General features: G+C 36.2%; 1 protein-coding gene across 4 annotated transcripts in view; it reads right to left on the bottom strand.

Moving 5' to 3' along the window:
- LOC124364241 overlaps positions 1-25,960 on the bottom strand; it is a 68,538-nt gene that overhangs the window by 16,751 nt on the left and 25,827 nt on the right. For 2 of the 4 annotated variants that reach the window (XM_046819578.1, XM_046819597.1), the window contains exons 2-4: positions 13,725-13,844; positions 10,617-10,719; positions 1,023-1,150 (exon numbers count right to left, since the gene is read on the bottom strand). In XM_046819578.1, the coding sequence (XP_046675534.1) occupies positions 1,023-1,150; positions 10,617-10,719; positions 13,725-13,844 (351 nt within the window). Of the gene's footprint in view, positions 1-1,022; positions 1,151-10,616; positions 10,720-13,724; positions 13,845-17,470; positions 17,609-25,960 lie in introns of those variants that run through there. The other 2 variants (XM_046819570.1, XM_046819589.1) reach the window with 2 other exon arrangements.

The following is a 25,960-nucleotide window of genomic DNA, read 5'->3' on the forward strand; positions in this document are numbered from 1 at the left end:
ACTTTATACGGAATGATAAGTTATGTCAGGACTGGAATTATTACATACTTGTTGAATTTTCATTCTGATAAGGGGCAGAGGGGTACACTAAAGGCTATTATTACTTTTACATAAAAAATTCCAAGAGACAACTCTAGAATAGCCTTTATAAAACTTTGACTTATTACTATGCTCTCTGAAGGTACAATATGTCTTACATGAAAAGAATATGTCCAGAGGTAACCTACACAAATTATATAGCACCTGCCAAGTGGTAGATTTTGTTCTATTGGAACACTGTACAACCTAATCTGAAGAGCGTGTGAAATCAAGGTTGAATACAAAGATAAAGCTCAAGAAATGACTCTTGCAACACCCTTTTTATTTTGATTGAGTTGGATTGATACTTGGATTTTGAAATTGAGAATTTGGAAGAAACCCTACGCTAATTTGTACTGACCACACTATTTCCAGTATAACTTGACGTTTGTATTTCTGTATAAAATGTATAAACGTTTCTTGTCTATGACCGTATTGCAATTTCTAAGCTCTAAAAATTGTATTGAAATGTTTTAATATTTTCAGGAATATTATTTAAGATTTTTCTGTTTTATAAAATTGCGATTAGTATGGATCACTAAAGAAAGGTTGTGACATTGTACAACATTAATTGTAAAAGTTAAAATACTACTGACAAAAGAAAAAAAATTTTTTTTTAAATCATTTCATTGAATTTGGAGAATAAAGAATGTTTCAAAATTATTTATAAGGAATTTGCTTTTAGTAAATAACAAAATTATTTTAAACATTATTGCTTATTTGCCCTATAAAAATCCAGTCCTATAAATTCTTTATGAGGTTAAAAAAGCAGTTTCAAACAGGGATATGTAGGGTAGACACGTGCTGCCAAACTATTTCAGAATGATAAATTAACACTCTTATAACAAAGTAGAATATATCTATATGTTTTAAATTATATTCCAAACTGATATGACCATGTTTGCAGCAGGAATATCTGATAAGAATCAACAGCCTTTGTTTACCTTTCTGACGCAGTCTTCAAAAAGCACCACCATCCTCATCCGTGAATCACAGTTCTTTATGAAATTAACCAGAGTTTTGTGGTCTGTCTTCTCCATATCATGGCCATTGATGGACAGGATCACATCCCCTGGACAGACAGCACACACATGTTAATAATTATTAAGAGGAAAATTTTTCTGACAACTCTGTCATCTGTATTATGAAACTATAGTTACTAAGTTCTTACCATGAGCTAAGATCCTTGTAGACTAAGATATCCATTCGGCCTTTCATAGGCTGCTATTCATGATTATCAGGCTAATATGTCTAAAAAATAGTCAGTCTTAATTAGTTAAAATATATTTTCTTTTAGTTTTGCTTAAAGCTATTAGATGTTCAGATTTATACAAAATTGTCTCTTTATACCAAATTTCCTTCAGGATATTTGTTCTAAAACTTTTGTTCCGAGGAAGAAAAATTTACTTGTGTGTTTGTGTCTACTATTTACTATACATAATCTTTACAAATTTTAAAATCCTCCGCCCTTATGAATAAGCCAAAATTGATATGACAAAAATCTGAATTCTTTGTTTGAAGGTTATTTTTGACGAAGGAAGGATTGTGAAGGAAACAGGATTTTTCCGGACATTTGAAACATTTTTTTTCAGTGAAACAATAATATCAGTAACACTACGTTTCGATATCTGCAATCTGATCTCTTCTTCAGGTAATAACTAACCTAATACATAATTAGAAACTAGGTTAAAATAAACAAATCATACCAAAGCATTGTGGCACGCCTAAGTCAGGAATCACAACCACCATGTTGTTTGTCAACTTCACTAACTCTAAAAACATGCGTAGGTTGTTGGTAGACGAATGCAGACGTATTGTGACCCGTATTCTGTAGTTCAGTTTTAATAATTAGTGTTGTGTACAGTTTTGTATTAAGTGCATGTTTTTAGAGTTAGTGAAGTTGACAAACAACGTGGTGGTTGTGATTCCTGACTTAGGCGTGCCACAACGCTTTGGTATGATTTGTTTATTTTAACCTAGTCTCTAATTATGTATTAGGTTAGTTATTACCTGAAGAAGAGATCAGATTCCAGATCTCGAAACGTAGTGTTACTGATTTATTGTTTCACTGAACGATGGCAAATGTCCGGAAAAATCCTGTTTCCTTCATAAAAATCTGAACCTATCTTTTATGGTATACGTCTTAAATTTCCGAAAATAAGCAGAGATGGTGTATAAATCTTTGTAGTATGCATAGTGAGAAGCTTCATAAAATGAGCTTGATCCCAAAAGTTTGGAAGATATGAAGTTTGAATTCTATTATTGTGGTTTAAAATGTAATAGCAAAGATTTTTTGTTAATTGGTAACAAAAAATGCCGAAAAAGCTATTGATAAAAGTAGGAATGCATTTTCTTTGAATGTGTTAGTAAGTCTATGTAATAGTTTGGTAAAGTATAATGTACTTAATTAATTAGTTAAAATAGGAAAAACCAATAAGAATTCTTTCTATATTCTTGATTTATTTAAACAGATTAACAAAAACATAATAACACTGAATTAAATAAGATACAGTATTTGGTTCTAATAAACATAGCGACATTGAGACAACAGTTCTTCCTCCCTTAATCTTCAAAAGGTTCTTAAAGATTAAGCCACTGAACTGGTTTCCTGATCCTTGATGGGTGACGTAACGCTGTTGATGTCTCCTATCATTGTATTGGAGATTAGTGCATTAACGACTCATCTGTTTACAAAGTAGATTGTGTTGATGTAACAATATTTATATATGACATAGTATGATATAATATGTCCAAAAAATTTCTTTGAAAAATTTATATTTGTCTGGATTTAGATGAAGGTTATTTTGACACAACTTGTTCAAGTAATGTCCTTATCAAGTTTGTTTTACACTCTGAAAATGTAACCCCTTGTACAAGAATATTAAAATAAGCAGTGATTCCTGGAAGATAATAATAATTTATCTATGAACTTAATAAGAATAAATTTATCTATGAACTTTTGAAACTCATTAGGTGATGTCATTATTCCAAAACATAAAAGTTCCACTAATTATGTACCTCAATGTGTAGAAATAGCTTGAACTAAGGCATTTTCTTCATTAACCTTAAGATGTAAGTATGCTGTGTGTATATCCAAAGTGCAGAAGTATTTTCCACCACACATTTTGTGGAATACATCTTGTGAAATACATCTTGTATCTTCAGTATTGGCTATCTCGAATCTTGCAACTGTAGATTCAGAGTAATCCTAAAGTCAGTAAAAATTCTGACCTGACCATTAAGCTTAGGTATGATGACTGTGGATGTTCCTCACTGAGAATAGTCAATGTTTTCTGTGATGCCTTCTGCCTCCAATTTGTTTAGTTTAGCATCAACTTCCCTCTCTAAGAGTGTAAGGCGCAGGAGAGTAAAGGATTAAGAAACCCACCTTATTTAGGAATACATCTGAGTTAATATAATGGTTGAAACTTCATTGCGAAAATTTGGCTTTCTTATAACATTTGTTTGATTTCCTCCAGTGAAGTTAATTTATCATAACTATGTTCATCATCGTCTAATGTATGCAAATAATCACTATTGTTTTGGTCCTGTTCAAGTAACTGAACTCTGGCTTGGGCTTCCTTTGATAAACAGACCTTCTGAATGTGCCCTATCTTGTAACAAAATTTGTATAAAAGTTTATTCCTTGTTCTGTATTCATAAGAAGAGTATGAGCTACCTCCACAGTGTAGACACAATCCACATAAACCTAATTTTTCTAAGTATGATGTTTTCTTGTTGGGTTTTCTCTTCTTCAACATAGGTAGCTTGCAGTTTGGGTCTTTCTCCTCACTATGGGAAGATGATTTAATTTTGTTAACGGAATGTTTCTGAATATGAGTTTTGATAAACTTTGTTATTTTCTATTTTCGAAACTTTAATGAACAATAAGATCGCTACACATTTTTCTAACGTTACATTCCCCCTTTGCAATATCTTCTCATGGAATTTGTTTGTCTTAAATACCTCTAATAAACTGAACATGTAAAAGTAGATTCACTACAAATCTAGAGCATTTGGAATCCCTTCATGTGAACTCTGATGTTTTAGCCAATTGCTTAAGCACAGCGAGAAAATCTATTACAACCCCACCACTAGTCTGTACTCTGGATAAAATTTATATTACTCAGTCTGAATGTTTCTCTTGGGACAAAGCTGACGTTTTAGCAGATTGATTAAAGCATCATAAGTTTGTAAGTCTGGAGTAGTAAGGTTTGGAAGAAGGTAAAAATATTTTGGTCAGAAACTGTTGATAACAGGTAATAGCATTACCTGTGTTTCTTTGAGTCCTCATCACTGCGAATTACAACTTTCATCTTTAAATAATTTTCAAACCTTTGAATATAATTTTTTAATTAGGAAAAAAATAATTAAGACATAACAAAGTGTGATAGAAAAGTTAGAAAGTAGGCAGAGACGTTAACTTACAGAAGATTTTCATTTCTATAGTAAGTTACAAATAGTGTAATTGTTCCTTGTAAATAATACACTACATAATGCTCTTAAAATGCTTAGAGTATATATTTCTCTATTCTCTAGTAAAACTACTTTCAAGAACTGTCATAAAAAATGACCATAACTTTTGAACTGGTGAAAAGTAGGCAAACGAAACATTTATTACTATTGGGCCCAGCTTTGCCTTCACTCACGACCTTGTTGAGTATAGTTTACTGCAAGGCATTCATCGTGTCAAGGTTTTTTAGTTAATGTCATGCCTTAGGTGGTTATAAGGATTCTATTGTTTATGTCATTATATAATTATACACCTTTTCTGTGGTTTAAAACAATTTAAATGTTTGTCATCAGAAATCTTCTTGTGTCTTCTAAGCAAAGAATACAGGACATTTTACACTTCTTACATTTTATAACTTATAGATCTAATGTTTAGTTATATTTAAATATTAAGTACAATAACATTGTTACATAAAAAGTAATTTAATAAAGTGTGAGAATTTTTTATAACTATCAGATTGTAAAAAGCCTTATCTTGATTTGGTTCTGATGAAGTCTGTAAGTAATCTATGCAACCTGATCAAGCTCAAACATATGAAATCCAGATCATGAGCAAGAAAGCTCTAATTTAGGCTTAACCATGTTCACTCAATAGGCAAGAATGTAATCAGGAAAAAACTTTGGGGGGAGGGGGTCAAGACAACTAATATTTTCCTAAAATGAACAAAAAATAAGGCCCCATTTTGATCCTTAAAAAGTTCTTGATCCCTGCCTATGTTAAGAATGATCTGTCAGCAGTACATGTCAGTAAAACTGAATTATTTAAATAATAATAATCATTTAATAAAAAAGTAATTGCAACAATTGAAAATTTGGGGGTCCAGCCCCTGCTGGCTACGTCATTGTCATAAGGAGATCTAAATAAAGGGATTCAAACCTTGTCAGTTCCTGAATGAACATTTCTCATTTTAATATTGGAATATTGGTTCTTGTTTACATTGTTCCAAATGGTAGGAGATAAAAGAGAATGAAATAATGAAATGAAATGAAATGAAATATGCCTTTATTCAAGAGGCGGAGTTAGGGCTATTTAGCCCTCTCTACCACTCAACCTCACATAATATACAGATATATATATATATATACATATTTACATTTAATGACCTTAAAACTATAACAAATTCCATTTTAAATTTAAATTTAACCAAAATATATACTACTATGTAATAATTAAAAATCAAATTTATCAGCTGAATATGTAGAAAATTTTCAAACAAAGATAAATTAAAACTTAAATTAACAATTTACTTTTTAAATAATTTCTTGTTATAATCCATCTGTTTATAAAAATAATGAAAAAGTACTTTTAATACCTATATGAAAACGTCTTGTGACTGTATACCAGAGACCAATAAATGTATTATCGGTACAGGTATAATTTTTACTATGTCCATCCACCACCTGAAGTGATCTCATGTTTTGCTAAGTAAATTACTGGTATTAATTGCTAATAGTTCTGGTTAATTACAAATAGAGATTTTTTTCGACCATGGGAAAAGGATTAATTTTGACATCCATCACTTAGGCACACCACAGTGGCGTAGCCAGAAATTTCGTTCGGGGGGGGGGGGTCCGAAATCGGGGGGATCCGGGGGATGTTTTTCTGTGTTATTTGCCAATGAGTTCACTGGTAAAAGGTAAATACCAAAAATATGGAGCTTTAGTAAACTACGCCTTTTAGAAAGTGGAAAGATGTATTAGGCACATTCAACTCTCATAGCAACTCTAGTACCACAAATTTTCTTGTATAGCTACAGAAACCTTACGAAGTTCAATTCCTGGCCGAGTAGAAGGCACCAAAGTGATGTTGGATTCAACGGATGATAAGAAAGAAAAAGAACAAAACAGAGCTTCACTCATCTTATAATTGACACAACTATATTCTGTGGAGAAAATGAAATACCCCTTCGGGGGACATCGGGCCACTGGCGGCCGAAAACCCTTTAGAAAAGGAGGGCAATTTTCGAGCGTTGCTCGGGTACAGATGAATCTAACGGTCGGAAAATTCACCGGAAAAAGCTTTACAGATTAGAAGTTCGTCTACTTTGGATTTCACTGATTGAGGTATTTATGAATGAGTTTTAATGACGATTTTTTTTACCATTACAACTGTAGACGAGTAGAATATAATTATCGGGAAAAAAATAAAAAAATCACTTTCGGTCGGAAATAAAAAACACACCTGAAAAACTCTAATGATTAGAACTTCAACTACTTCGGACTTCAGTTATTGAGGTAAACGTGGTATTTTCGGTTGAGTTAGGACGACGATTTTTTGTTATCATTAAACTGTACTCAAACTACCTATATAATTATCGAGAAAAGAAATCACTTCCGGTCGGTAAATACCGAAGAAAAGCTCTCTACAGATTCACGTGGTAAAAGTGATACTTAGAATTATGTTAGGATGTTGATTTTAGGTATTAATTCAACTCCGACTAATACATATATAATTATCGAGAAACAAAACAATAAAATAACTTCCGGTCGGTAAATACCAAAGAAAAGCTCTCTACAGATTAAAATTTTTGACGATTTTGGATTTTAACCAGTTGAGTGGTTGAGGTAAAAAGTGGTACTTATAATTATGTTAGGACATTGATATTAGGTTTTAATTCAATGCCGACTAATAAATATATAATTATCGAGACAAAAAAACAAAAATAATCATTTCCGATTGGAATATTACTAAGGAAAATGAAATAATAATACCTCAGCCAGTAAAATCCAAAGTAGTCGGAACTTCCTTCAGTAGTTTTCCGGTGTATTATCCGACCGGAAGTGATTTTTTCAATTTTTCCTCTATAATTATATAGGAGTTAGTTCGGACGTTCAATTTAAACCTAAAATTACTGTTCTAACATAATTCTAAGTACCACTTTTTAATCTCAACGACTCAACCAGTGAAATCCAAAATCGTCAAAATATGAATCAGTAGGGCTTTTCCTCGGTATTTTCCGACCGGAAGTGAATTTTACTGTTTTGTTTTTCGACAATGATATAGGAGTTAGTCGGCGTTCAATTTAAACCTAAAAATTACTGTTCTAACATAAGTCTAAGTACCATTTTTATCTTAACCACTCAACCAGTGCACTCCAAAATCGTCAAAAACTTGAATCTGTACAGAGAGCTTTTCTTTGGTATTTACCGACCGGAAGTTATTTTATTGTTTTGTTTCTCGATAGTTATATATGTATTAGTCGGCGTTGAATTTAATACCTAAAATCAACGTCCTAACATAATTCCCTAAGTACCATTTTTACCTCAACCACTCAACCAGTGAATAACCAAAATCGTCAAAACTTGAATCTGTAGAGAGCTTTTCTTTCGGTTTTTACCGACCGGAAGTGATTTTTTTCTCGATAATTATATAGGTACAATGTTGCAGTTTAATGATAACAAAAATCGTCGTCCTAACTCAATGAAACACCAAGTTTACCTCAATCACTGAAGTCCAAATTAGTTGAAATTAGTTGAGTAGTGTTTTTCAAGTGTATTTTCCGACCAAAAGTGATTTTATATATCTTTTTCGATAATTATATACATGTCTACAGTTTAATGACACCTAAAAAAAAACGTCGTATCACTTAATTAGTTAAGCAGCCATTTTACGTCCCCAAGACGAATTTGAACGTCTACAGGTGGTCGCTAATTTAAACTGTTCGCCGAGGTGGTGTTACTGTTCGGTTCAGGTGACTTTGCGACGTCACGTGACCGTTGCCCTATAGAAATACCGTGATTACACTACACTATCCGAAAGGCCGAACCCAAAAGTATCGTTTGATACTTTATGATTTAAACGAAAGGGACAATTATATTTTTAACAACAGTCACTTTAATCAATTACATCAATCAATTTAATGTTTGTAGACAAGAATAATGATAACTCTCCTTTTTTCTCCTGCTCCATGCTTTATTTTTTAATACCTATGTCTTAAAAATTTCGGGGGGGGGGGTCCGGACCCCCTGGACCCCCCCCTTCGCTACGCCACTGGCACACCAACCTATTATTGTATTTTGACCTCCTTTGTAGAAAACACAAAAGGTGGGTAAAAGTGAATGTGCCACTTGGTCTCAATTTAGAAATTGCCAAATTTGTAGAACTACTCCCCCAAAACAAATTAAAACCGAATTCAATAAACTCTTTGTTAGTTACATGGCTTCTGTGAATTAAATCCCCTAAAAAGAGCGAGGAAGATATAAGGAGATACAAAACACAATACGACCGCCTTTAAATAGCAAAACTTGTTCAAATTATTTATTAGCATTTGTTAGACAAATGTCAGACCTATTATTCTCGAATCTCGTTTTGTCCAACATGTATTCTAAATATCCAAAGAACGATGCACTAAACACCGAGATCGCCGAGTAGGAGCAGGTAATCAAGTGCTAACGAGGCGAGTTACGACCCCCGAAGTGTTTACATCACACGCTGCGACTCCGTATCAAGGGTGATTGCACATCAGACAACGACTGCAAGGCCCATCAACGTGTAACAGCTTGTGAAAGCAAGTGATCACTGTTACCGCTACTGCTGCCCACAAGATTGTCCGGAGAAAGGTGTTTGTGACACCATACGTCAAGCTGGCTCTGTGTTGTACTTTTCCATTTCAGCCAAATTTAACCTTGTCTTATTCAAGGATATGATATCACTGTCTGGAAGTCAATGCCGTACTATACTTTTGCAACAAGCATCGTCTTTCTTTATAGCTTTCGAAGAAAAGCCAAGAAACAATTTATAATGTTGATATTTTTAATGTGATATTATTATGATATTTTTTATTTTTGTGTTTAACCAATGTAAAGCCTCCGACTTTAATCGAGTATTCGTATGAGGATTGTGTGGCTGAACATTGTTCTGTGGAGCTAGTTCTGCCGGTAATGTTTTTATTCGGCGTTGCAATCTATTCTAAAACCTGTAGCAATGAACTCGACTTCATGAATTAAATTTAAAATGTAAGTTTTTGTTATTATTATCAGAGTTTACTCATTGTAACGTGTTTAGAACATTGCCTCGATTATAATATCTAGGCTATAATCACTGTTTCTTCCGTTTGCCGCTAGATAGGGAGCAACCGCAACGTTTCAAGTAGCAACAGTTAGCATCGGATGTAATGACTGTTCCACAATCTAAGTAAAGTTAAAGATTATTTAAAAGGAAAACACATTTTTTTACTTACGCATAAAAACAGATTTCAAAAATTAAAATGTACAAGATTTGGACCATATTTACAAGAATTTTGCTCTGCAAATGTTTTTGTTTATGATAACACGTGTCAAACTGATTGAACACACTCACATTTTATTTTACTGATGAACATTGTAAAGCTATAACCAAGTTTCTATGAGTAGGCACACAGCAGCCATACAATTAAATAATAAGTAAATTTCTTAAAAAGACGCTATTATTTATTTTACTCTAATATTAAAATACATTTAAATTAATTACATTTTATTAGTTTAAGTTTTTTTAAGTTATTGCAGTTAATATAAAATAGTGTTTTGTAGCATGTTTAAACTTGCTTCTTTAGTGATTCCTTGCTTCAGTTACAAGCTATAGACCTTGAAGCAGGTCAAAAAGAACTTGTACCGTTTATTCTTTATTTATTACATTCGATGTTATACTTAAGAGGTGGGAAACCATATATTGTGTTATTACTAAGCCATCTCCGCAATTTTCTCGCTTCACTTTGAAGATTGATATCTCCATAAATCTTATTCCATGATAAATCTAAATTACTAATACGTAATAATTATGACAATAATAGTTATGCTAATCGTGAATTACACTATTGTTAACGGTTCGCCTCTTGGATTTTACAGACCAGAGAGAATGTTCCAGATCATTATTCATTACGTGAATTAATAAGGCCTTCGGCCAAGGAGAGGCCGGTAGACTCGGACCTTCCACCTTGAAGACCGCTGCTCAAACTGTGACTACTGGGTATGCATTTATCATTTAAAATAAGGTATCTCATGAAATGTAGCCTACTTAACGTTGATGTAATATAAATACAGTTCCCTACCTTCCCTCATACCAGCTCGAAAGGCGGGGCCATCGTAGTCCACGTAGTCAACGTAAGTTATCATCTCGATCTCCTGCTCCCGTTTGTAGTGGATTCCGTAACTCTGAAACACACAAACAGTAGTGATTAACGCTGAATGTAATAACATGTTCGGGAGTTACGTCTCTCTTCCACCACAACCGTTTGTAGTGTATTCCGTAACTCTGAAACACAAACAGCTGTGATGTAATAGCATGTTCGGGAGTTACGTCTCTCTTCCACCACAACCGTTCGTAGTGTATTCCGTAACTTTGAAACACAAACAGCTGTGATGTAGGAACATGCTCGGGAGTAACGTCTGTATTCCACCACAACCGTTCGTAGTGTATTCTGTAACTGTGAAACGCAAACAGCTTGTGATGTAGAAACATGCTCGGGAGTAACGTCTGTCTTCCACCACAACCGTTTAAGAAAATATTCAGTCTACGTACTCACGATCGTTCTGTAAACAAGCTCAAAATGATCAAATACAGTATATTGATTAAGGAATGAAATATTTGCATTATTCTTAATCTATCCTAAGAATATGACGAAAACCGAATGTAAAAAAGGTGTAGTTGAAGTTGGTTTGGGAGTGACTTGTCTATTATTAAAAACACGTTTATTTTTTAAAATAATCATGAAGAAATCAAATCAGTATTATCTAATAATGATAAATATTGACTGCTGGGTTAACCTTTTTAACCCCGGGCACTTTGAAAAAACGCCCACGTTACTATATACAGCACCTATGAAAATAATGTTTACGGACATATACTGCGTTTTTAAAATTTGTAATTTTGTAGTAATTAAGATGATAGTCATTTTTGTTCTACGTGTAATCTGTAGTTTATGAATTATACCAGTATATGAGTTTTACTCTTTGAATTGTATACAAACCCTATAGGAAAGGATAACCTAACGTCCTCCATATAGGAAATACAGAGATTAGCCAAACCTATTACCACAAAACTTAGCTACCCGACATGCAGAATCATGGGAGCTTTTTCAAAAAGCCATCCTATGTAGCACGTCAGTTGTTTTAGCGAAAACCCCGACATCCTATCAAGGGCGGATCCAGGACTGATTTTCGGAGGGTTTTAATTTACCATTAACTTTACTATAAGAGGTGATTTGCGTTTCGATTCAAACAAAAATACAATTTTGTAACTAACTTACAGTTATTAAAAAAAAAATTAATTTGATTTTGTATAGTTACAATTCGAGAGTGAAAGTTTTTATCATTTTAAAAATCTCGGAGGGGGTCATGGTCCCTCCCCTGGATCTGCCAGTGTGTCCTATAGGACGTGTATGACGCCTCGTCGAGAGAGAATTTGTATTAGATCTCTAGTAACTAGTTTCGTGGGATTTCCTTGTCCATCTCTGCCACTCTGTAAGATTGTGCAAGGAAAACAAACATAGTATGATTCACAAAGGTGCAGCTACGTATTATAGGTACAGTACAAAACATGTGTGACACTTAAAGCTAGAACATCTATGTTCCATTTGATCCGTTCTTCAAAATTATGATTTAAATTATAAAACTCTATATTAATTACAGTTTTAATACATACAGGGTTTGTCCGGAAAGTAATAGGACTGATTTTCTTTCGCCGAGACTGTAATTCGGAGCGTGCGCGCACTGACTGGATTCGGTAGAGGGCGTTCCTAACTAACGAACAAGCGGCTGGTCAGTTGTCTCCGAGCACCTGAAGAGTCAGAACAGGCATTTTCACGTGACGTGTTTCTGTGAGTGGTGCAAGCTGAAAATGCAGCGTTCGTTAGAGAAGAGGTAAACGATTAGATTCAGTGTGAAACTCGGTAAATCTGCGACAGAGACTTTTGATATAATCAAGCAGTCTTACCCAGGTGGTGCTTAAGCAAGAAGTGGTGTGTTTCGGTGGCACCAGGCCTTTTTGGAGGGCCGGGAAGAGGTCGCTGATGAAGACCGTGCTGGAAGACCTTCGACTTCGACAAACACCGACAATGTGACTCGTGTGCGCCAAGTTTTGAACTCAGACCGTCGACTAAGTATTCGTTTCATTGCCCAGATGTTACATTTACCGAAATCTGTCGTTCATGAAATTGAGACGGAGCATTTGAACATGCGCAAAGTGTGTGCGAAGATGGTCCCAAAAGTGCTCACTGGCGACCAGAAATTGCGGCTCACACCGCCTTTCTTGTGAACAGCTACCTGACCAAGGCCGGCATCCCAACTCTTCCACAGCCGCCCTACAGCCCAGATGTGGCCCCCTAGGCAAGCATTTTGAGACGACAGAGGGGATCTAAGCAGCTTGTACCGCGGCTCTCAAGGCTATTCCGGAGAATGTCTTCTGTGACGCCTTCAATGCTTGGAAATCGCGTTGGCAGCGCAGCATCGATTCAGAAGGAGCCTATTTTGAAAGTTTTTAAAGAATTGTAACTATTTGCTCAATACATTTTTTTTAATGGACTCAGTCCTATTACTTTCCGGACAAACCCTGTATAATCCATAAAGAAGAGATTATCTCCTCCAATCTTCAATATTAAATAATGGTTTCTCTCGTCAAATCAAAATTCTGAATACTACTCTAAGTGAAAAGAACATATAATTCCAGAATAATCTACCCACGAATTATATAGGTTTTATATATACGTATAAACTTTACTGCTAACGTGTTAACCTTTTTCTATCTAGGCTTTTGCGGCCGATGCCATGACAATCACTACAGTTCCTGGTTCACACTGTGTTAAAACATTGCTTACACAATTACATTCTTCAGTTCTCGAAATATTTCGCCTTCTCTACGGAGAGTCATCTTAATTATGTCAAGTCATTTTAACAGATTATGTTCACCTTTCATAATCCATTCACGCCATCCATCCCACAACTGGCTTTATAAAATTTGGTTAATATTACTACAATAACTGAATATTAATATTCTCTTTCTAAATCAATCGTTCATGAAACATTGATCACTAATATCTTAAAAATACTGTCCATCCATCGATACACTATTCAGGAAAGTTATTGTATTGTTTCCTGCAGCTGCAATCACTTTTAATTCCTTGGTAGTAATTTAATTTATGAGTTAATTGCCAAGTACGAACCTGAAGAGTGAAGCCATAGGAGCCGTTCTTCTTCTCTACGATGATGGTACGTCGTCTTCTGTCCTCTTCAGGCTTGGTGACTGCCACTCGGTCCGGCTTCACTCTCTCCAGGATCTGCGACTGACAGACGACACACAGGGTAAGCGAAATGTCCAGGTAATGTAAACGTACAATCAATTCTTACAAAATATCAATAATAATAATAATATCTTTATTACATTTAAAGAGTTTCTGACATTGTATTGCAATCGTCAACTTTAACACATTTTGTAAAAAAAAAAAAACATGTATACGTCTTCAATCAGTCAGACATACATTTTAAACATTCATTCAGACACATCCATTCCGACATCAGATCCAGCTGTTGAATTTTAATTTTTTAATTTCGATGTTTAAATTTCCCAGCGGCTCATCATGAATTCTTCAACAGAGTAAAACGCTTTAGACACCAGAAGGCGTCTGAGACGAGTTTTAAATTGATTTGTGTTGTTTGAATTTTTCACACTTTCAGGGAGCCTGTTGATTAGTCTGACACCAACTTGTTGCGGGAGGTGTCGAGACAATGTCAGTCTTTGTTGCTGTGTTCTAAAGTTGTCCCTGCCTCTGGTTTCATATTGGTGAACTTCCCTGCCACGAACCAAGACACACTTGGAGAAGCAGTACATGATCACCTCAGAAATATAGAGGCAGGGTACAGTCAGCAATCCCAACTCCCTGAAAGATTCCTTGCACGACTCTCTAAAGTTTAACTTTCCAATTACTCTTACGGCTTCTTTTTTTGGAGTTTAAAAACTCGCTCCGTTTTGCTTTTGGAACAACCTCCCCAGAGTCTTATTCCATACGCTAAATGTGCATGGATAAGGCCATAATAAGCCATCTTTAAGACTCTTGGGGAACAGTACATTGCTAGTTTTCGCAATGCAAATATGCCTGTGGAAGCCTTAGCACATACGTTATCTACATGATCGTTCCAGGTCAGTCCCCTATCAAGGAGCATTCCCAAAAACGTCATGGAATTAGTTTCCTCTAAAAGGTCCTCATTAGTTTCCTCTAAAAGGTCCTCATCCACAAAAACAGCAGGCTGCTCTGCATCTGGCTGTCGGAAGAGAGAAATTAACAACATTCGATTTCGACTGGTTGGTTTTCAAGTTTATTTCCGAAAAGAACTGTATAACTGAAATTTAATTCTGTGAATGATGTGATCTCTAAATCTTTGAGAGATTTATTTTTGAAGCAGAGAGTCGTGTCGTCAGCATGAATCAGTTTCCCATGGTGGATTACTGAATTCAATCTGCTGACGTATATAAGAAATAAAAGGGGCCCGAGGATTGAACCCTGAGGGACACCATGGGCCATTTTGATTTTTTTCAGAAACATTTGAAATTTCTACGCACTGATCCTTGAGGTAAGAAGTGAGCCATAAGTGCGGGAGGCCCTGGACGCCACATTTATCTGACTGGTACAACAGTGTTTCATTGTGTACGCAGTCAAAAGCTTTGGAAAGGTTGAGAAATACGCTAAACACGTACTCTCGTCTCTCCAAACCATCGACAACATTTTCTACAAGATTATTTACTGCATCAATTGTGGATTTGTTTTTTCTAAATCCAAATTGTTTAGGGTTCAGAATTTCGTTGTCTTGTAGAAAGCTTACGATTGTTTCATAGAAAACCTTTTCAAAGATTTTGCTGAACACTGAAAAGATCGAAATAGGACGGTGGTTGCTTTTTAAGCAGGGGTCGCCCTTTTTGAAGATTGGAATGACTTTAGCGGTTTTTAAAAGAGATGGAAAATTTCCAGTGTCAAATGAGAGATTGATCAGTTTTGTTAGTGGTCTCAAAATATGCCTAAAGCAGCGTTTGATAAGCCACACCGATACTCCATTGGCATCACATGATTTCTTTGGGTTCAGCTTCTGCACAACACGCGCCACCTCCTCCACACACACAGGGGCCAAGGCCATGGATGCAACTGGAATTCTAACATTTTCGCAAGGTTGGTGTTCTCTGAGCGACGGATTAACCAAACCGACAGAAGAGAAGTATTTATTAAATTCATTGGCAACTTGTGATTTATTTTGAACAATACCTGTCGTGCTTGATTATAAGCGTAACTAGATGAGGGATATTCTGACTCAATCGCAGTGGCAAAAATAAATATATATACTAATGTGGTCATATACAAAAATTAATTATTTAACACCGTCAAGGTATTAACCACAATTGTAAATAAAGCCACACCGTATGCAGATGTTCATTCTTCAGCAAATCAGATGTGTAAATGCAGATTGTTTTGGTATATTGATTACTCTCCCAGAAAAAGAATGGACCTGGGCGGACGTGACGTATGGAGTATCAACGTTAGGTGATACTCAGACTCGTGAACCACCATGTGCAAGACGATATGCTTCATCGAGGCTACCCTACTATGAGGACCAGTCAACAGAATTTGAATTTGCTAGTGTTGCGCTATATCCAGAAAATACTAGTTACACGTCTAGCCTAGGATAGCGCTGAGAATTGTGTTTATGTGAGACTGTAGTCTAATTAATATCCTACTGTATTCAACTTGTATCCTACTTTCTACTTTTTCACCTGAATTCTTTGTGCTGTGAACGAGATAAAAACAGAAAAGAGATACAAGTACATAATTTAATTAATATCTTTAATTAGTTATTACATTTTATTACTGTACAGCTACAGCACAATTCTTAACCAATGAGGAATATTTACTATGGGGCATAGAAAATATTAATCTTTACGGAGGTTAGTGGTTCTAGTACGAATGGTAAAATAAACTACCTGAATTTCCATGAAAGTCTATATATATAATCCAAATTGAATATGTAATTACCTCAAATTAATATACAAATGTAATATGCATTAATAAAACGCACAGTACTTTGTAGTCATAAAATATTAATACGATTAGATGCTTATTGTCAACCTGATAATGTAACTATTTATAATACTATTCCAAAATCACTTTTGACTGCAACTTTCTTTCAGCAGTGCAATATTTTTATATAAACTTGTGCCAATATTCAATTATGTTAACTAAATTTGCTAAGGTAAGATTTTACAATTAAAGTTAAAACAGTATTTGAACTTTATATGTATTTAACATTATTAGATTAGTATTTATCCTAAACAAATTAGATTGAAGCGCCGTTAACGATGTTTTGAGGCCGTACAGTTGTAATATCTTTCCTATCGTGAAAACACTCGTTTTTAGAAATCTTTTAGAGCATGTAAACCCTATGTGGGAAAATATATAGCCCACTCGCTCGAAAGTCTTCACGTGACATCGCCAACCGCAGTAATATTTTTTAATTTGCTATATCTCACTGTTGTAATGGTTGATCTTTTTGTTGTTAGATTGTCTTTATATAAACCAAAATAGATAAATATGTGACGTTGGTCTCTTATTTTATACGCCCGGTTATATACACACGCGAAGGAATACACTTCTCCGAAGGGTGAAAAGAAATAATAGTATAACATTATTTTAGCACACCAAATATTGTAAAGTAAAATTGTAATCAGACACGCCGGAAAATACACATATAATACTAATTCCAAGGCACGCCTAAGTATTTTGTTTCAATTAACAAAATATTTTCCTACGAATAGAAAATGCATACTAACTAATAGTAATTTCTTATCTACATGTCCAAGCCCTAATTACGAGACAAACGAACCAACCTACTAAACGAGTAATTAAATAATAATTTTAACAATACTCACGAGTATAGTGTTATGTGAGTGATAATAATTATTGTGAATAATATATTCACCACAGTATGCCAATCCGACTAGGTATGCATGTAATGCATGCATACAATTATTATAACACGTTGCGCACTCATTTGCAACATTGAAATTAAACCGGTTTACGAGACTTCGTGGAACAATAGAGACTGGTGGTGACTGGAGCCTCTTATCTCAAGGTCACGTACAGTTCTGACTGATAACAGAGGATAACCTGCTGATGTTTTGCAAACCAAGCTTGTTCCGTTGATTATCCAGGTGGCTGTTTACACTAATATTTGCGCACGTTTATCTTTAACGACAATTTGTCGAGATATCTTTATCGTTCATTCCTTCTTGGCATCTTCCACAAACACAACCTTACAAGCCAATTCTCTAATTTTCCGTTTCTTCCAAAACATCATAATTTTTGAACTCAAGGATATCAACAAATCTTATAAAGACTATAATTATTCTTACCAGTATGAGTAATTATTTCTCCTGATATTATCAATAGAAATGGTACTATTTCATTGTACTACAAAATAAATTTGGTTGTATTAACGATATATGAAATGTAATGAGGTGGAGTACAAACAATTTAAAATGGAAATAATAAGTTTCACCACCATCTAATTAACTTAATTTATGTTTATGTATTTACATCTTCATTAATGTCTAATAAAAATCAAATCAAATCAAATCAAATCAAAATCCTTTAATTGCTCAAAATAACATTTTCATGCATTAGCAACGTCATTAAAGTATACACACAGGGCTAGCTTAACTAACTTATACAGTGTTACATGTTATGCTAAGTATACATCAAAGAAAAAAAAACAAAACTATATTTAGTCTACTATTTACAATTTATGCAAAAAATCCTGGACACTGTAAAAGGAACCGTCGATGAGGAACTGTTTTTAAGTTATTTTTGAACAAGGTTAAAGAAACAATCCACCTTTAAAGCATCTGGAAGTGAGTTGAAAAGTTTAATGCAGTTGTAAGTTACGTGTTTTTGAAAAAAAGAAGTAGAATGGTTTTTGGAACTGGAATGTTAAGCCGGGTTCTAAGTGAATAATCTGAATTTGTGTTAGCTAGTGTCATAAAGTATCATTCTTTTTTAAAAAAACCAAAGATTCATAAATAAATATGCATGGGAAAGTAAGAATGTTGTTGTTTTTTAAATACATTTCTACAAGATTGATGCCTACTTAGCCCAAAAATAATCCGCAAAGCTTGCTTCTGCAATTTAAAAATGAAATTGGTTCTGCAGTTCCTTCCCCAAATGGGAACTGCGTAAACAATGATGAGAATAAAAGCAGCCATAGTACAAAGTTAGTAGTAGTTGTGAATTAGCGAAAGAAGCCAATTTTCTCAATGCAAACAAACACGAACTTAGTTTTTTTACTATTTTATTGATATGCAATTCAAATGTCAGGTTGCAGTCAAGTTGAAGACCTAAGAAGCTCACTGAGTTCCCACACATGATACCATGCACTCCCCTAGCATTACCTGTAAGTTTGTCCCACAAAACTACGTCTAAAGTGTGAAATTCAGAATATGGGTCTTGTCCTGTGTTCACAATCATGCCATTTGAGGTAAACCATTGAAGAAGAGCATTGGATTCAACAAAACCATTGATCTCTAAATCCACTTGATTGTGAGCTGTGACCAAAAGAGATGTATCATCGGCAAAAATACAAATATCTGACTTTTTGGTGCAATGTCTAATATCGATAATAAATACCAAGAAGAGAAGAGGACCTAACACGGACCCTTGGGGGACTCCCATTTTAATGACCAGATCATTTGAACACTTTTCTTCTTAAAATACCCTGGCTGTCCACAAAGCTGATTTCAACTCGCTGAGATCGACCGCAAAGATACGATGCTATCCAATCATGAGCTTCACCTCTGACGCCCAGCCTCTGTAGTTTTACTTAACAGTAACGAATGGTCAACTAAATCAAACGCTTTGCTTAAATCGACGAAAAGGCCCATAGCACACATTTTTTTATCTAGAGCAGTAACTACTTTTGTCAATAAAACAGAACATTGCGTCAAGAGTACCTTTTTTTGTTTTTGAAACCCAAACTGATTACGGAACAAAATATTGTGCTTGTCAAAGTGTGATAAAAAGTCTAATTGAAAAAATTTTTTCAAACACCTTTGAAAATGTGGAGAGAATTGAGATCGGCCTATAGTTGTTACACTGCTCATTGCTAGCCTTTTTATAAAGAGGCTTTACAATCGCAACTTTTAGAAGTGAAGGAAATGAACCAGACAATAAAGAAAAATTTATCAAATGAACTAGTGGCTTTGTAAGTAAATCTATACATTGCTTCAGAAGTTTTGGACGATACTTCGTCAAAACCTACAGAACTACTTGGCTTTAAGGATAGAACAACATTCTTTAACTCAGTCTCATCAGTAGGGAACAGAAACAGCGAAGAACTCACTGAAAGTTTTGTTAGACAAAAGATCCTGAGCCGTGCTGGTCTTAGCATTTAACTTCTCCCCCAGGCTTACAAAATAGTCATTAAAGACATTTGCCTTAACAAAAGGTTCATCCACAGGAGTTCCAGTTTGAATCCAAGATTCTTCCAATTAAGTTCGTTTTTTGAACTACTTCGATTCGTATTTTTCATTTATGATGCTCCACATCGCTTTAGGTTTGGATTGAGCATTTAGAACATACCCTAAAACCTTCTCAGATTTGGCTGAACGAACTGAAGCTCTAAAATCTTTCTTTAGTTTTAAATAAACCTGCCTTCTATGGTCAAGATAATCAAGATCTCTGGTCTGTCTTTGTAAAGATAACAGCTGCCGTCTTACGCTCAATAAACTGTAATCAAGAACAATCTTACATGTAGGCTTTCGTTTAATAATTTTTTTCCTGCGAACAGGAAAGGCCAAATCCATATAGTATAGCAAAATTGAAGAAAAGGCCTTATACTTACCGTCAGGTGTTGTCGAAGAAAAAACATCGTCCCAAGTTTCCTTATTTAAAAAATTACTAAATGTGGACACATTGTTGGCACTAAAAATCGCGCTCTAAGCTTAAACTTAACTTCAGAAGATGCATCACAATCAAGAGCCAGAGACAATTCTACTTTTTGAGCCTTATTGATCAGAAATTTCAGTTTCTAAAACATAAGTGTGTATCAGGGATGGAGCGATATCAGTGTAAACATGATCAAGAATTGATTTAGATCCTTTAAACTCTCGGGTAAAAACATGTACTGTGTTCTTAAATTAAAAGAACTCATCAAGCTTAGAATTTTATTAGTAACCAGAGTAGATTCAGCTACATTTACATTGAAGTCTCCCAAAACAATTGTAGAGCAATTCTCCCCGACTATCCTGGATAAACAACTGTAAGTAAGATCATACAATTTATCAAAAGCACTCCCATCTGGAGAAGGAGGCCTATACACTCCCAAAACCAGAAGAGAACCAGGTCCAATATTCACACTAACTGCGGCCAACTCACAAAAACGCCTTCTACACAAAATCGACTTACATCTATGACAGTGAAGTTGAGAGAATTTCTTACAAGCAAAACACACACCACCCCCTGTTAATAGTCGAGCGACAATAGGACGAGGCGATTGTTAGTTCATTTTAGATTAACCATGGAGACATCTTCATTTTTAAGGAAGTGTTCAGTAAAGCAGACTATGTCCGGCTTTTCCAGAATCAACCAAAACCTCAATGGAAATCAAATTGCAAATAAAACCACGTACATTTTGATGGAGCAATCGTAAAGTTCTGGATTTTATTTCGGATTGTCTTAAGCAAGGAGTATAAGAGGGAGGCACTATGGCTGCTTTATCAGTCCTGTCCCCAATTTCTAAAAAAATACTCGAGTTCTTTTCATTGTGTTTTGATTCCAAATTTACATGTCTCAAATGCAGAAGTTTGACATGCTTGAGAGTTCCATTTAAACGTTTTGAATTTCAATGTTTCTGTTGGAAACTAAAACTGGTAATTTGTTGTGTGGAGTATTCAAAACCGTGGGGAAAATCAGACTACTTAATTGAGAAACAATTTTTCTTTTACCTGAATAATTAAGATGCAAAGCCATGACTAGTGTAGAACCTACGGTCAGCCAGTAAATCAAGAGCTAAAAATGTACAATGCTCAAACCTTGACGCAAGACTTACCAACTCTCATCATTTATTGTTTTAATAATACCATTCAGGGAGGGTTTGTCAAACCTAAGAGGAAGGTGCCTACAATAATTACCTTAAGTGCAGTAGTATTCATGAGTAAGCCCTCCAACTCACCAACAATATCCTGTTCACAGTGTCCCATTATTTACAATATCATTTTGTACCCCGCAAAAACTATTAAAGTATCATTCGAGCACATGGGCTTTACAACAGTTTTATAGTCTTTAATTACATGTTTTAGCGTCCCATTTGGTTTGAAATCTACACAAAAATCATAGTTTGGGGACAGTTGGACAGAAACAGCCCACTTAGCCCTCGCCCATGGCTGTCAGCTAGAAACCTAATTTTAGTTTGTTTGAAACTTTGCACATTTACAGGAGCAACTTTTAGGACATACGTTTGTAATTGGAGAGTCATGTTTTGTGTTTTCCACATTAGTAACTACAAAACTGTTTTTAACCCAGCTTTTCTTTTGGTTTTTTCCTGTTTGAAATTTTAACTTTTTTTTCTAGCAGTAGAGGACTGGGAGGTAGGTTTTAGTGAGTTTTCCACTTTCCTGATTGACTGGAAGATCTTTGGTTGTATCAGGCAAGGATTCAGGAGTCAGGTCGGTAAGGTTAGAGAATCTGTTGGAGATTTCAAGTTCAACAGGAGTTGTATTAAGGAATTTTTTGTGTATTCCCTCTGTTTTCCTTTGACTACATGCCAAGTAGATGAATCTACTTTTTTCAACTTCAAAGATAATTTTTCCCTAGTGCTTATACTAACATGATTTTCAGAAACTGTGCTAGAATTTGAAATTTCATTAGCAAACTGTTTCGGGTCGATTTAACTTTCACTTTGTTACTAGAGGCACAAGGAGTACATTTGTTTTTCGAACCACTTTTAAAAAGTTTTGTCTGTTATTGGGATTGGGGACAAAAATACTGAGATATTAACTTACCATATACTATTATATATAATATCTATATAATATCTATACTATTATATAAACATCTAATGTATAATAGTCGCAATAGAGTCGAGCACGTGTGTGTTATTCAATCTCGTAAAAAGTACTGGACCGACTGCACTGAAAGTTTCCTCGGATATATTTATAGGGTCTCTGGTTAACAAAATAAGCCTATACTTAATTGGAAAATCTCTCCGGGCTGCACCTCACAAGCTTGTTAAGTTGCGAAATCATCTTGGTCAAAAAAGTTACATTACAACAAACAAAATTATTAATTGAAAGAGCCTGTTAAATGTAATGAACTGTTCTGTGTAAACATCGTTTTATGTTTAATTAATTTGCCTCCTATTTTCAATTTGTTTATATTTAGGCTATCGATTTGAAAACTTAGAGTAAGCTAAGTACTAACTTCTTATTTCAACCATTTCTGCAACCGCTGGTGATCACAAGAGAAAGAAAATAATAGAATTAATTAAATTATACTTTTAACTAAAAGATGTTAGCAGATATCAAGCATGAAATGCTTTTGTCAGTAGTGGAAAGACCAGCGCCCACTGCAACCTGCCCGGCCCAGATAACCGTTTTAAGCATTTTCCGCCTATTTGCGCGAAGCTGGACCGGACCAGCCCGGCCCGGATAGCCTTTACCCGCCCAATGCGAGAGGCCGGACCAGCCCGGCCCGGCTAGCCTTTCTCCGCCAAATGCGAGAGGCGGGACCAGCCCGGCCCGGCTAGCCTTTCTCCGCCAAATGCGAGAGGCCGAACCAGCCCGGCCCGCCTCTGTCTTTCTCCGCCCAATTCGACAGGCCGGACCAGCCGGGCGCAGCTATACATTCACCGCCCAATGCGAGAGGCCGGACCAGCCCGGCCAATGCGAGAGGCCGGACCAGCCTGGCCCGGCTAGTATTTCTCCACCCAATGCGAGAGGCCGGACCAGCCCGGCCAATGCGAGAGGCCGGACCAGCCTGGCCCGGCTAGTATTTCTCCGCCCAATGCGAGAGGCCTGACCAGCCCGGCCAATGCGAGACCTGGACCAACCGGGCCGGGCTAACCTTTCCCCGCCAAATGCGAGAGGCCGGACCAGCTCGATCCGGCTAGCCTTTCTCCGGCCAATGCGAGAGGCCGGATCAGCCCGGCCCGCCTCTGCCATTCTACGCCCAATTTGACAGGCTGGACCAGCCAGGCGCAGCTGTACCTTCACCACCCAATACGAGAGGCCTGACCAGCCCAGCCAATGCGAGAGGCCTGACCAGCCCGGCCAATGCGAGAGGCCGGACCAGCCCGGCCAATGCGAGAGCCCGGTCCAGCCCGGCCTATGCGAGAGACCCGGACCAACCGGGCCGGGCTAGCCTTTCCCCGCCAAATGCGAGAGGCCGGACCAGCTCGGTCCAGCTAGCCTTTCTCCGGCCAATGCAAGAGGCCGGATCATCCCGGCCCGGCTAGTCTTTCTCCGCCCAATGCGAGAGGCCTGACCAGCCCGGCCAATGCGAGAGGCCGGACCAGCCCGGCCCGGCTAGCCTTTCTCCGCCAAATGCGAGAGGCCGAACCAGCCCGGCCAATGCGAGAGGCCGGACCAGCCCGGCCAATGTTAGAGGCCGGTCCAGCCCGGCCAATGCGAGAGGCCTGACCAGCCCCAGTTTTTTTAAAATCAGAGTCATATGAGACTTCGAAGAGAATTGTTAACACCTCTTTAAATCAACTACACATCTGGTTATTATGCAATAATCTCATGACAAAATTTCTTAGCAAATGTATTCTCAGACAACCAAATCTGCCAACAATCATGAGCTAACCCAGCGCTTCACTGAAGCAGTTCGTCAAATATCTCCTGATATGTTATGAAATGTTACTGGTTTTACCACAGAATGGGATACTGTCGAGATACTAGGTTTTTTATTTTATCACTACTCCTCGTGGGTCATCTCCCGTATGTAATATGTAAACTTTCATAAGTAAATGTTTAAAAATAGCATTGATATAAAGGAGTAGGTATTATTACTTGTTGTTTGGATGATTCCTGTAGAGGGTGCGCTGTTTCTTGGCCTCATTGTGCTTTACCCCAGCCCAGGATCTGGAATTTTATTCCGAGATATTGTTGAAATTTGAGACCTCGTAATGTACTCTTGAATAGTGTTTATAATTGCTCATATATTAGTGTATGTATAAATACGAGTGTCCCACAACACTGGTAGTATATGGAGATAGTCAGTACTTGTTTGCAATGTGCGTAAAATCACAAATGAGTGAGACCATAACAAATAATGTGATAGGTTAGTTAGTGAGTGTTCTAATCAATCAGCTGACACTAAGTTAGCTAGTGGATTGAGAATACCTGCGTGAGCATCACGCATGTTTTGTAATTAGCTGTTTTAAACTAAACAACAAAACTCGTATAAGATTAACAGTAGTCATTTGGAAAATGGGCGGGGTAGATCCCCATGGTCTAAAGTATTTCAAGCCCACAAAAAACACATCTAGAATGTAAGAACTTTTGATTGATACACAATTTATGTATATAAAATAATAATTTTAGATACCTACAATTGTACAAAAATCTATAAATTCTTTTAATAATACATAATTTTAATAATAATAAATAGCCCAAACTTTCACATTTAAGCATTTAGAACAGTAGGTTTTGTACTAAAGACATCAAATTGAAGTAGTTACTTTTGTTTCATTGCTGAGCCGTGATAAATCCGTTGTGCTTGATTTTGTAAAAATTGTCTGGCACTTATGTTTCTATCAATTATTGGAATATACACAACTAGACATATTACTCAAAACAGCGAATGCTCTAAACTAAAATATACTAAGATTATTTCGGACAGTAGCAGAAAATCTCGAGGGTGGTAAGGATCGTTTACACCCCCCACCTCCGCCAACATCGTTACACTCCCGGCCTTTCCGATCTCGGTCGGGTCTTGAGGCGACCGTGCCGGTGCCGCGTGGGACACGAGTCCGCCCGGGCCAGGTTCGGCCGCAATGGGCGCTCTGCTTAATGCAGATATCAAAGGCAAGTTACTAAATGTCACTATAAATTTAATGACTGATATAAGATATAAAACCCATGTAAGTAGTCTCAGAATTGCGTATGTGTACATAATTTCTTCATCGAGGAAATAAGGCAAATTCAACTATGGCAGAAGAAAACACTACGACTGGAGAAATTCACAATGGCCATATACGTTTTTTTACATATTCTCTTATCCGTGGAAATTAGACAAACTCAACATTGGCGTTGGAAACATAATTCACTCGAACCAGAAGAGCTCATGCACGTACATGAGTGAAAATGGAGATCTTGATATGTAAACTGAGATGGAGTTTCATATCAGTTCAGAAACGAAACGATAGC

This window comes from Homalodisca vitripennis, chromosome 1, assembly GCF_021130785.1.
Source record: "Homalodisca vitripennis isolate AUS2020 chromosome 1, UT_GWSS_2.1, whole genome shotgun sequence".
Lineage (NCBI taxonomy): Eukaryota > Metazoa > Arthropoda > Insecta > Hemiptera > Cicadellidae > Homalodisca > Homalodisca vitripennis.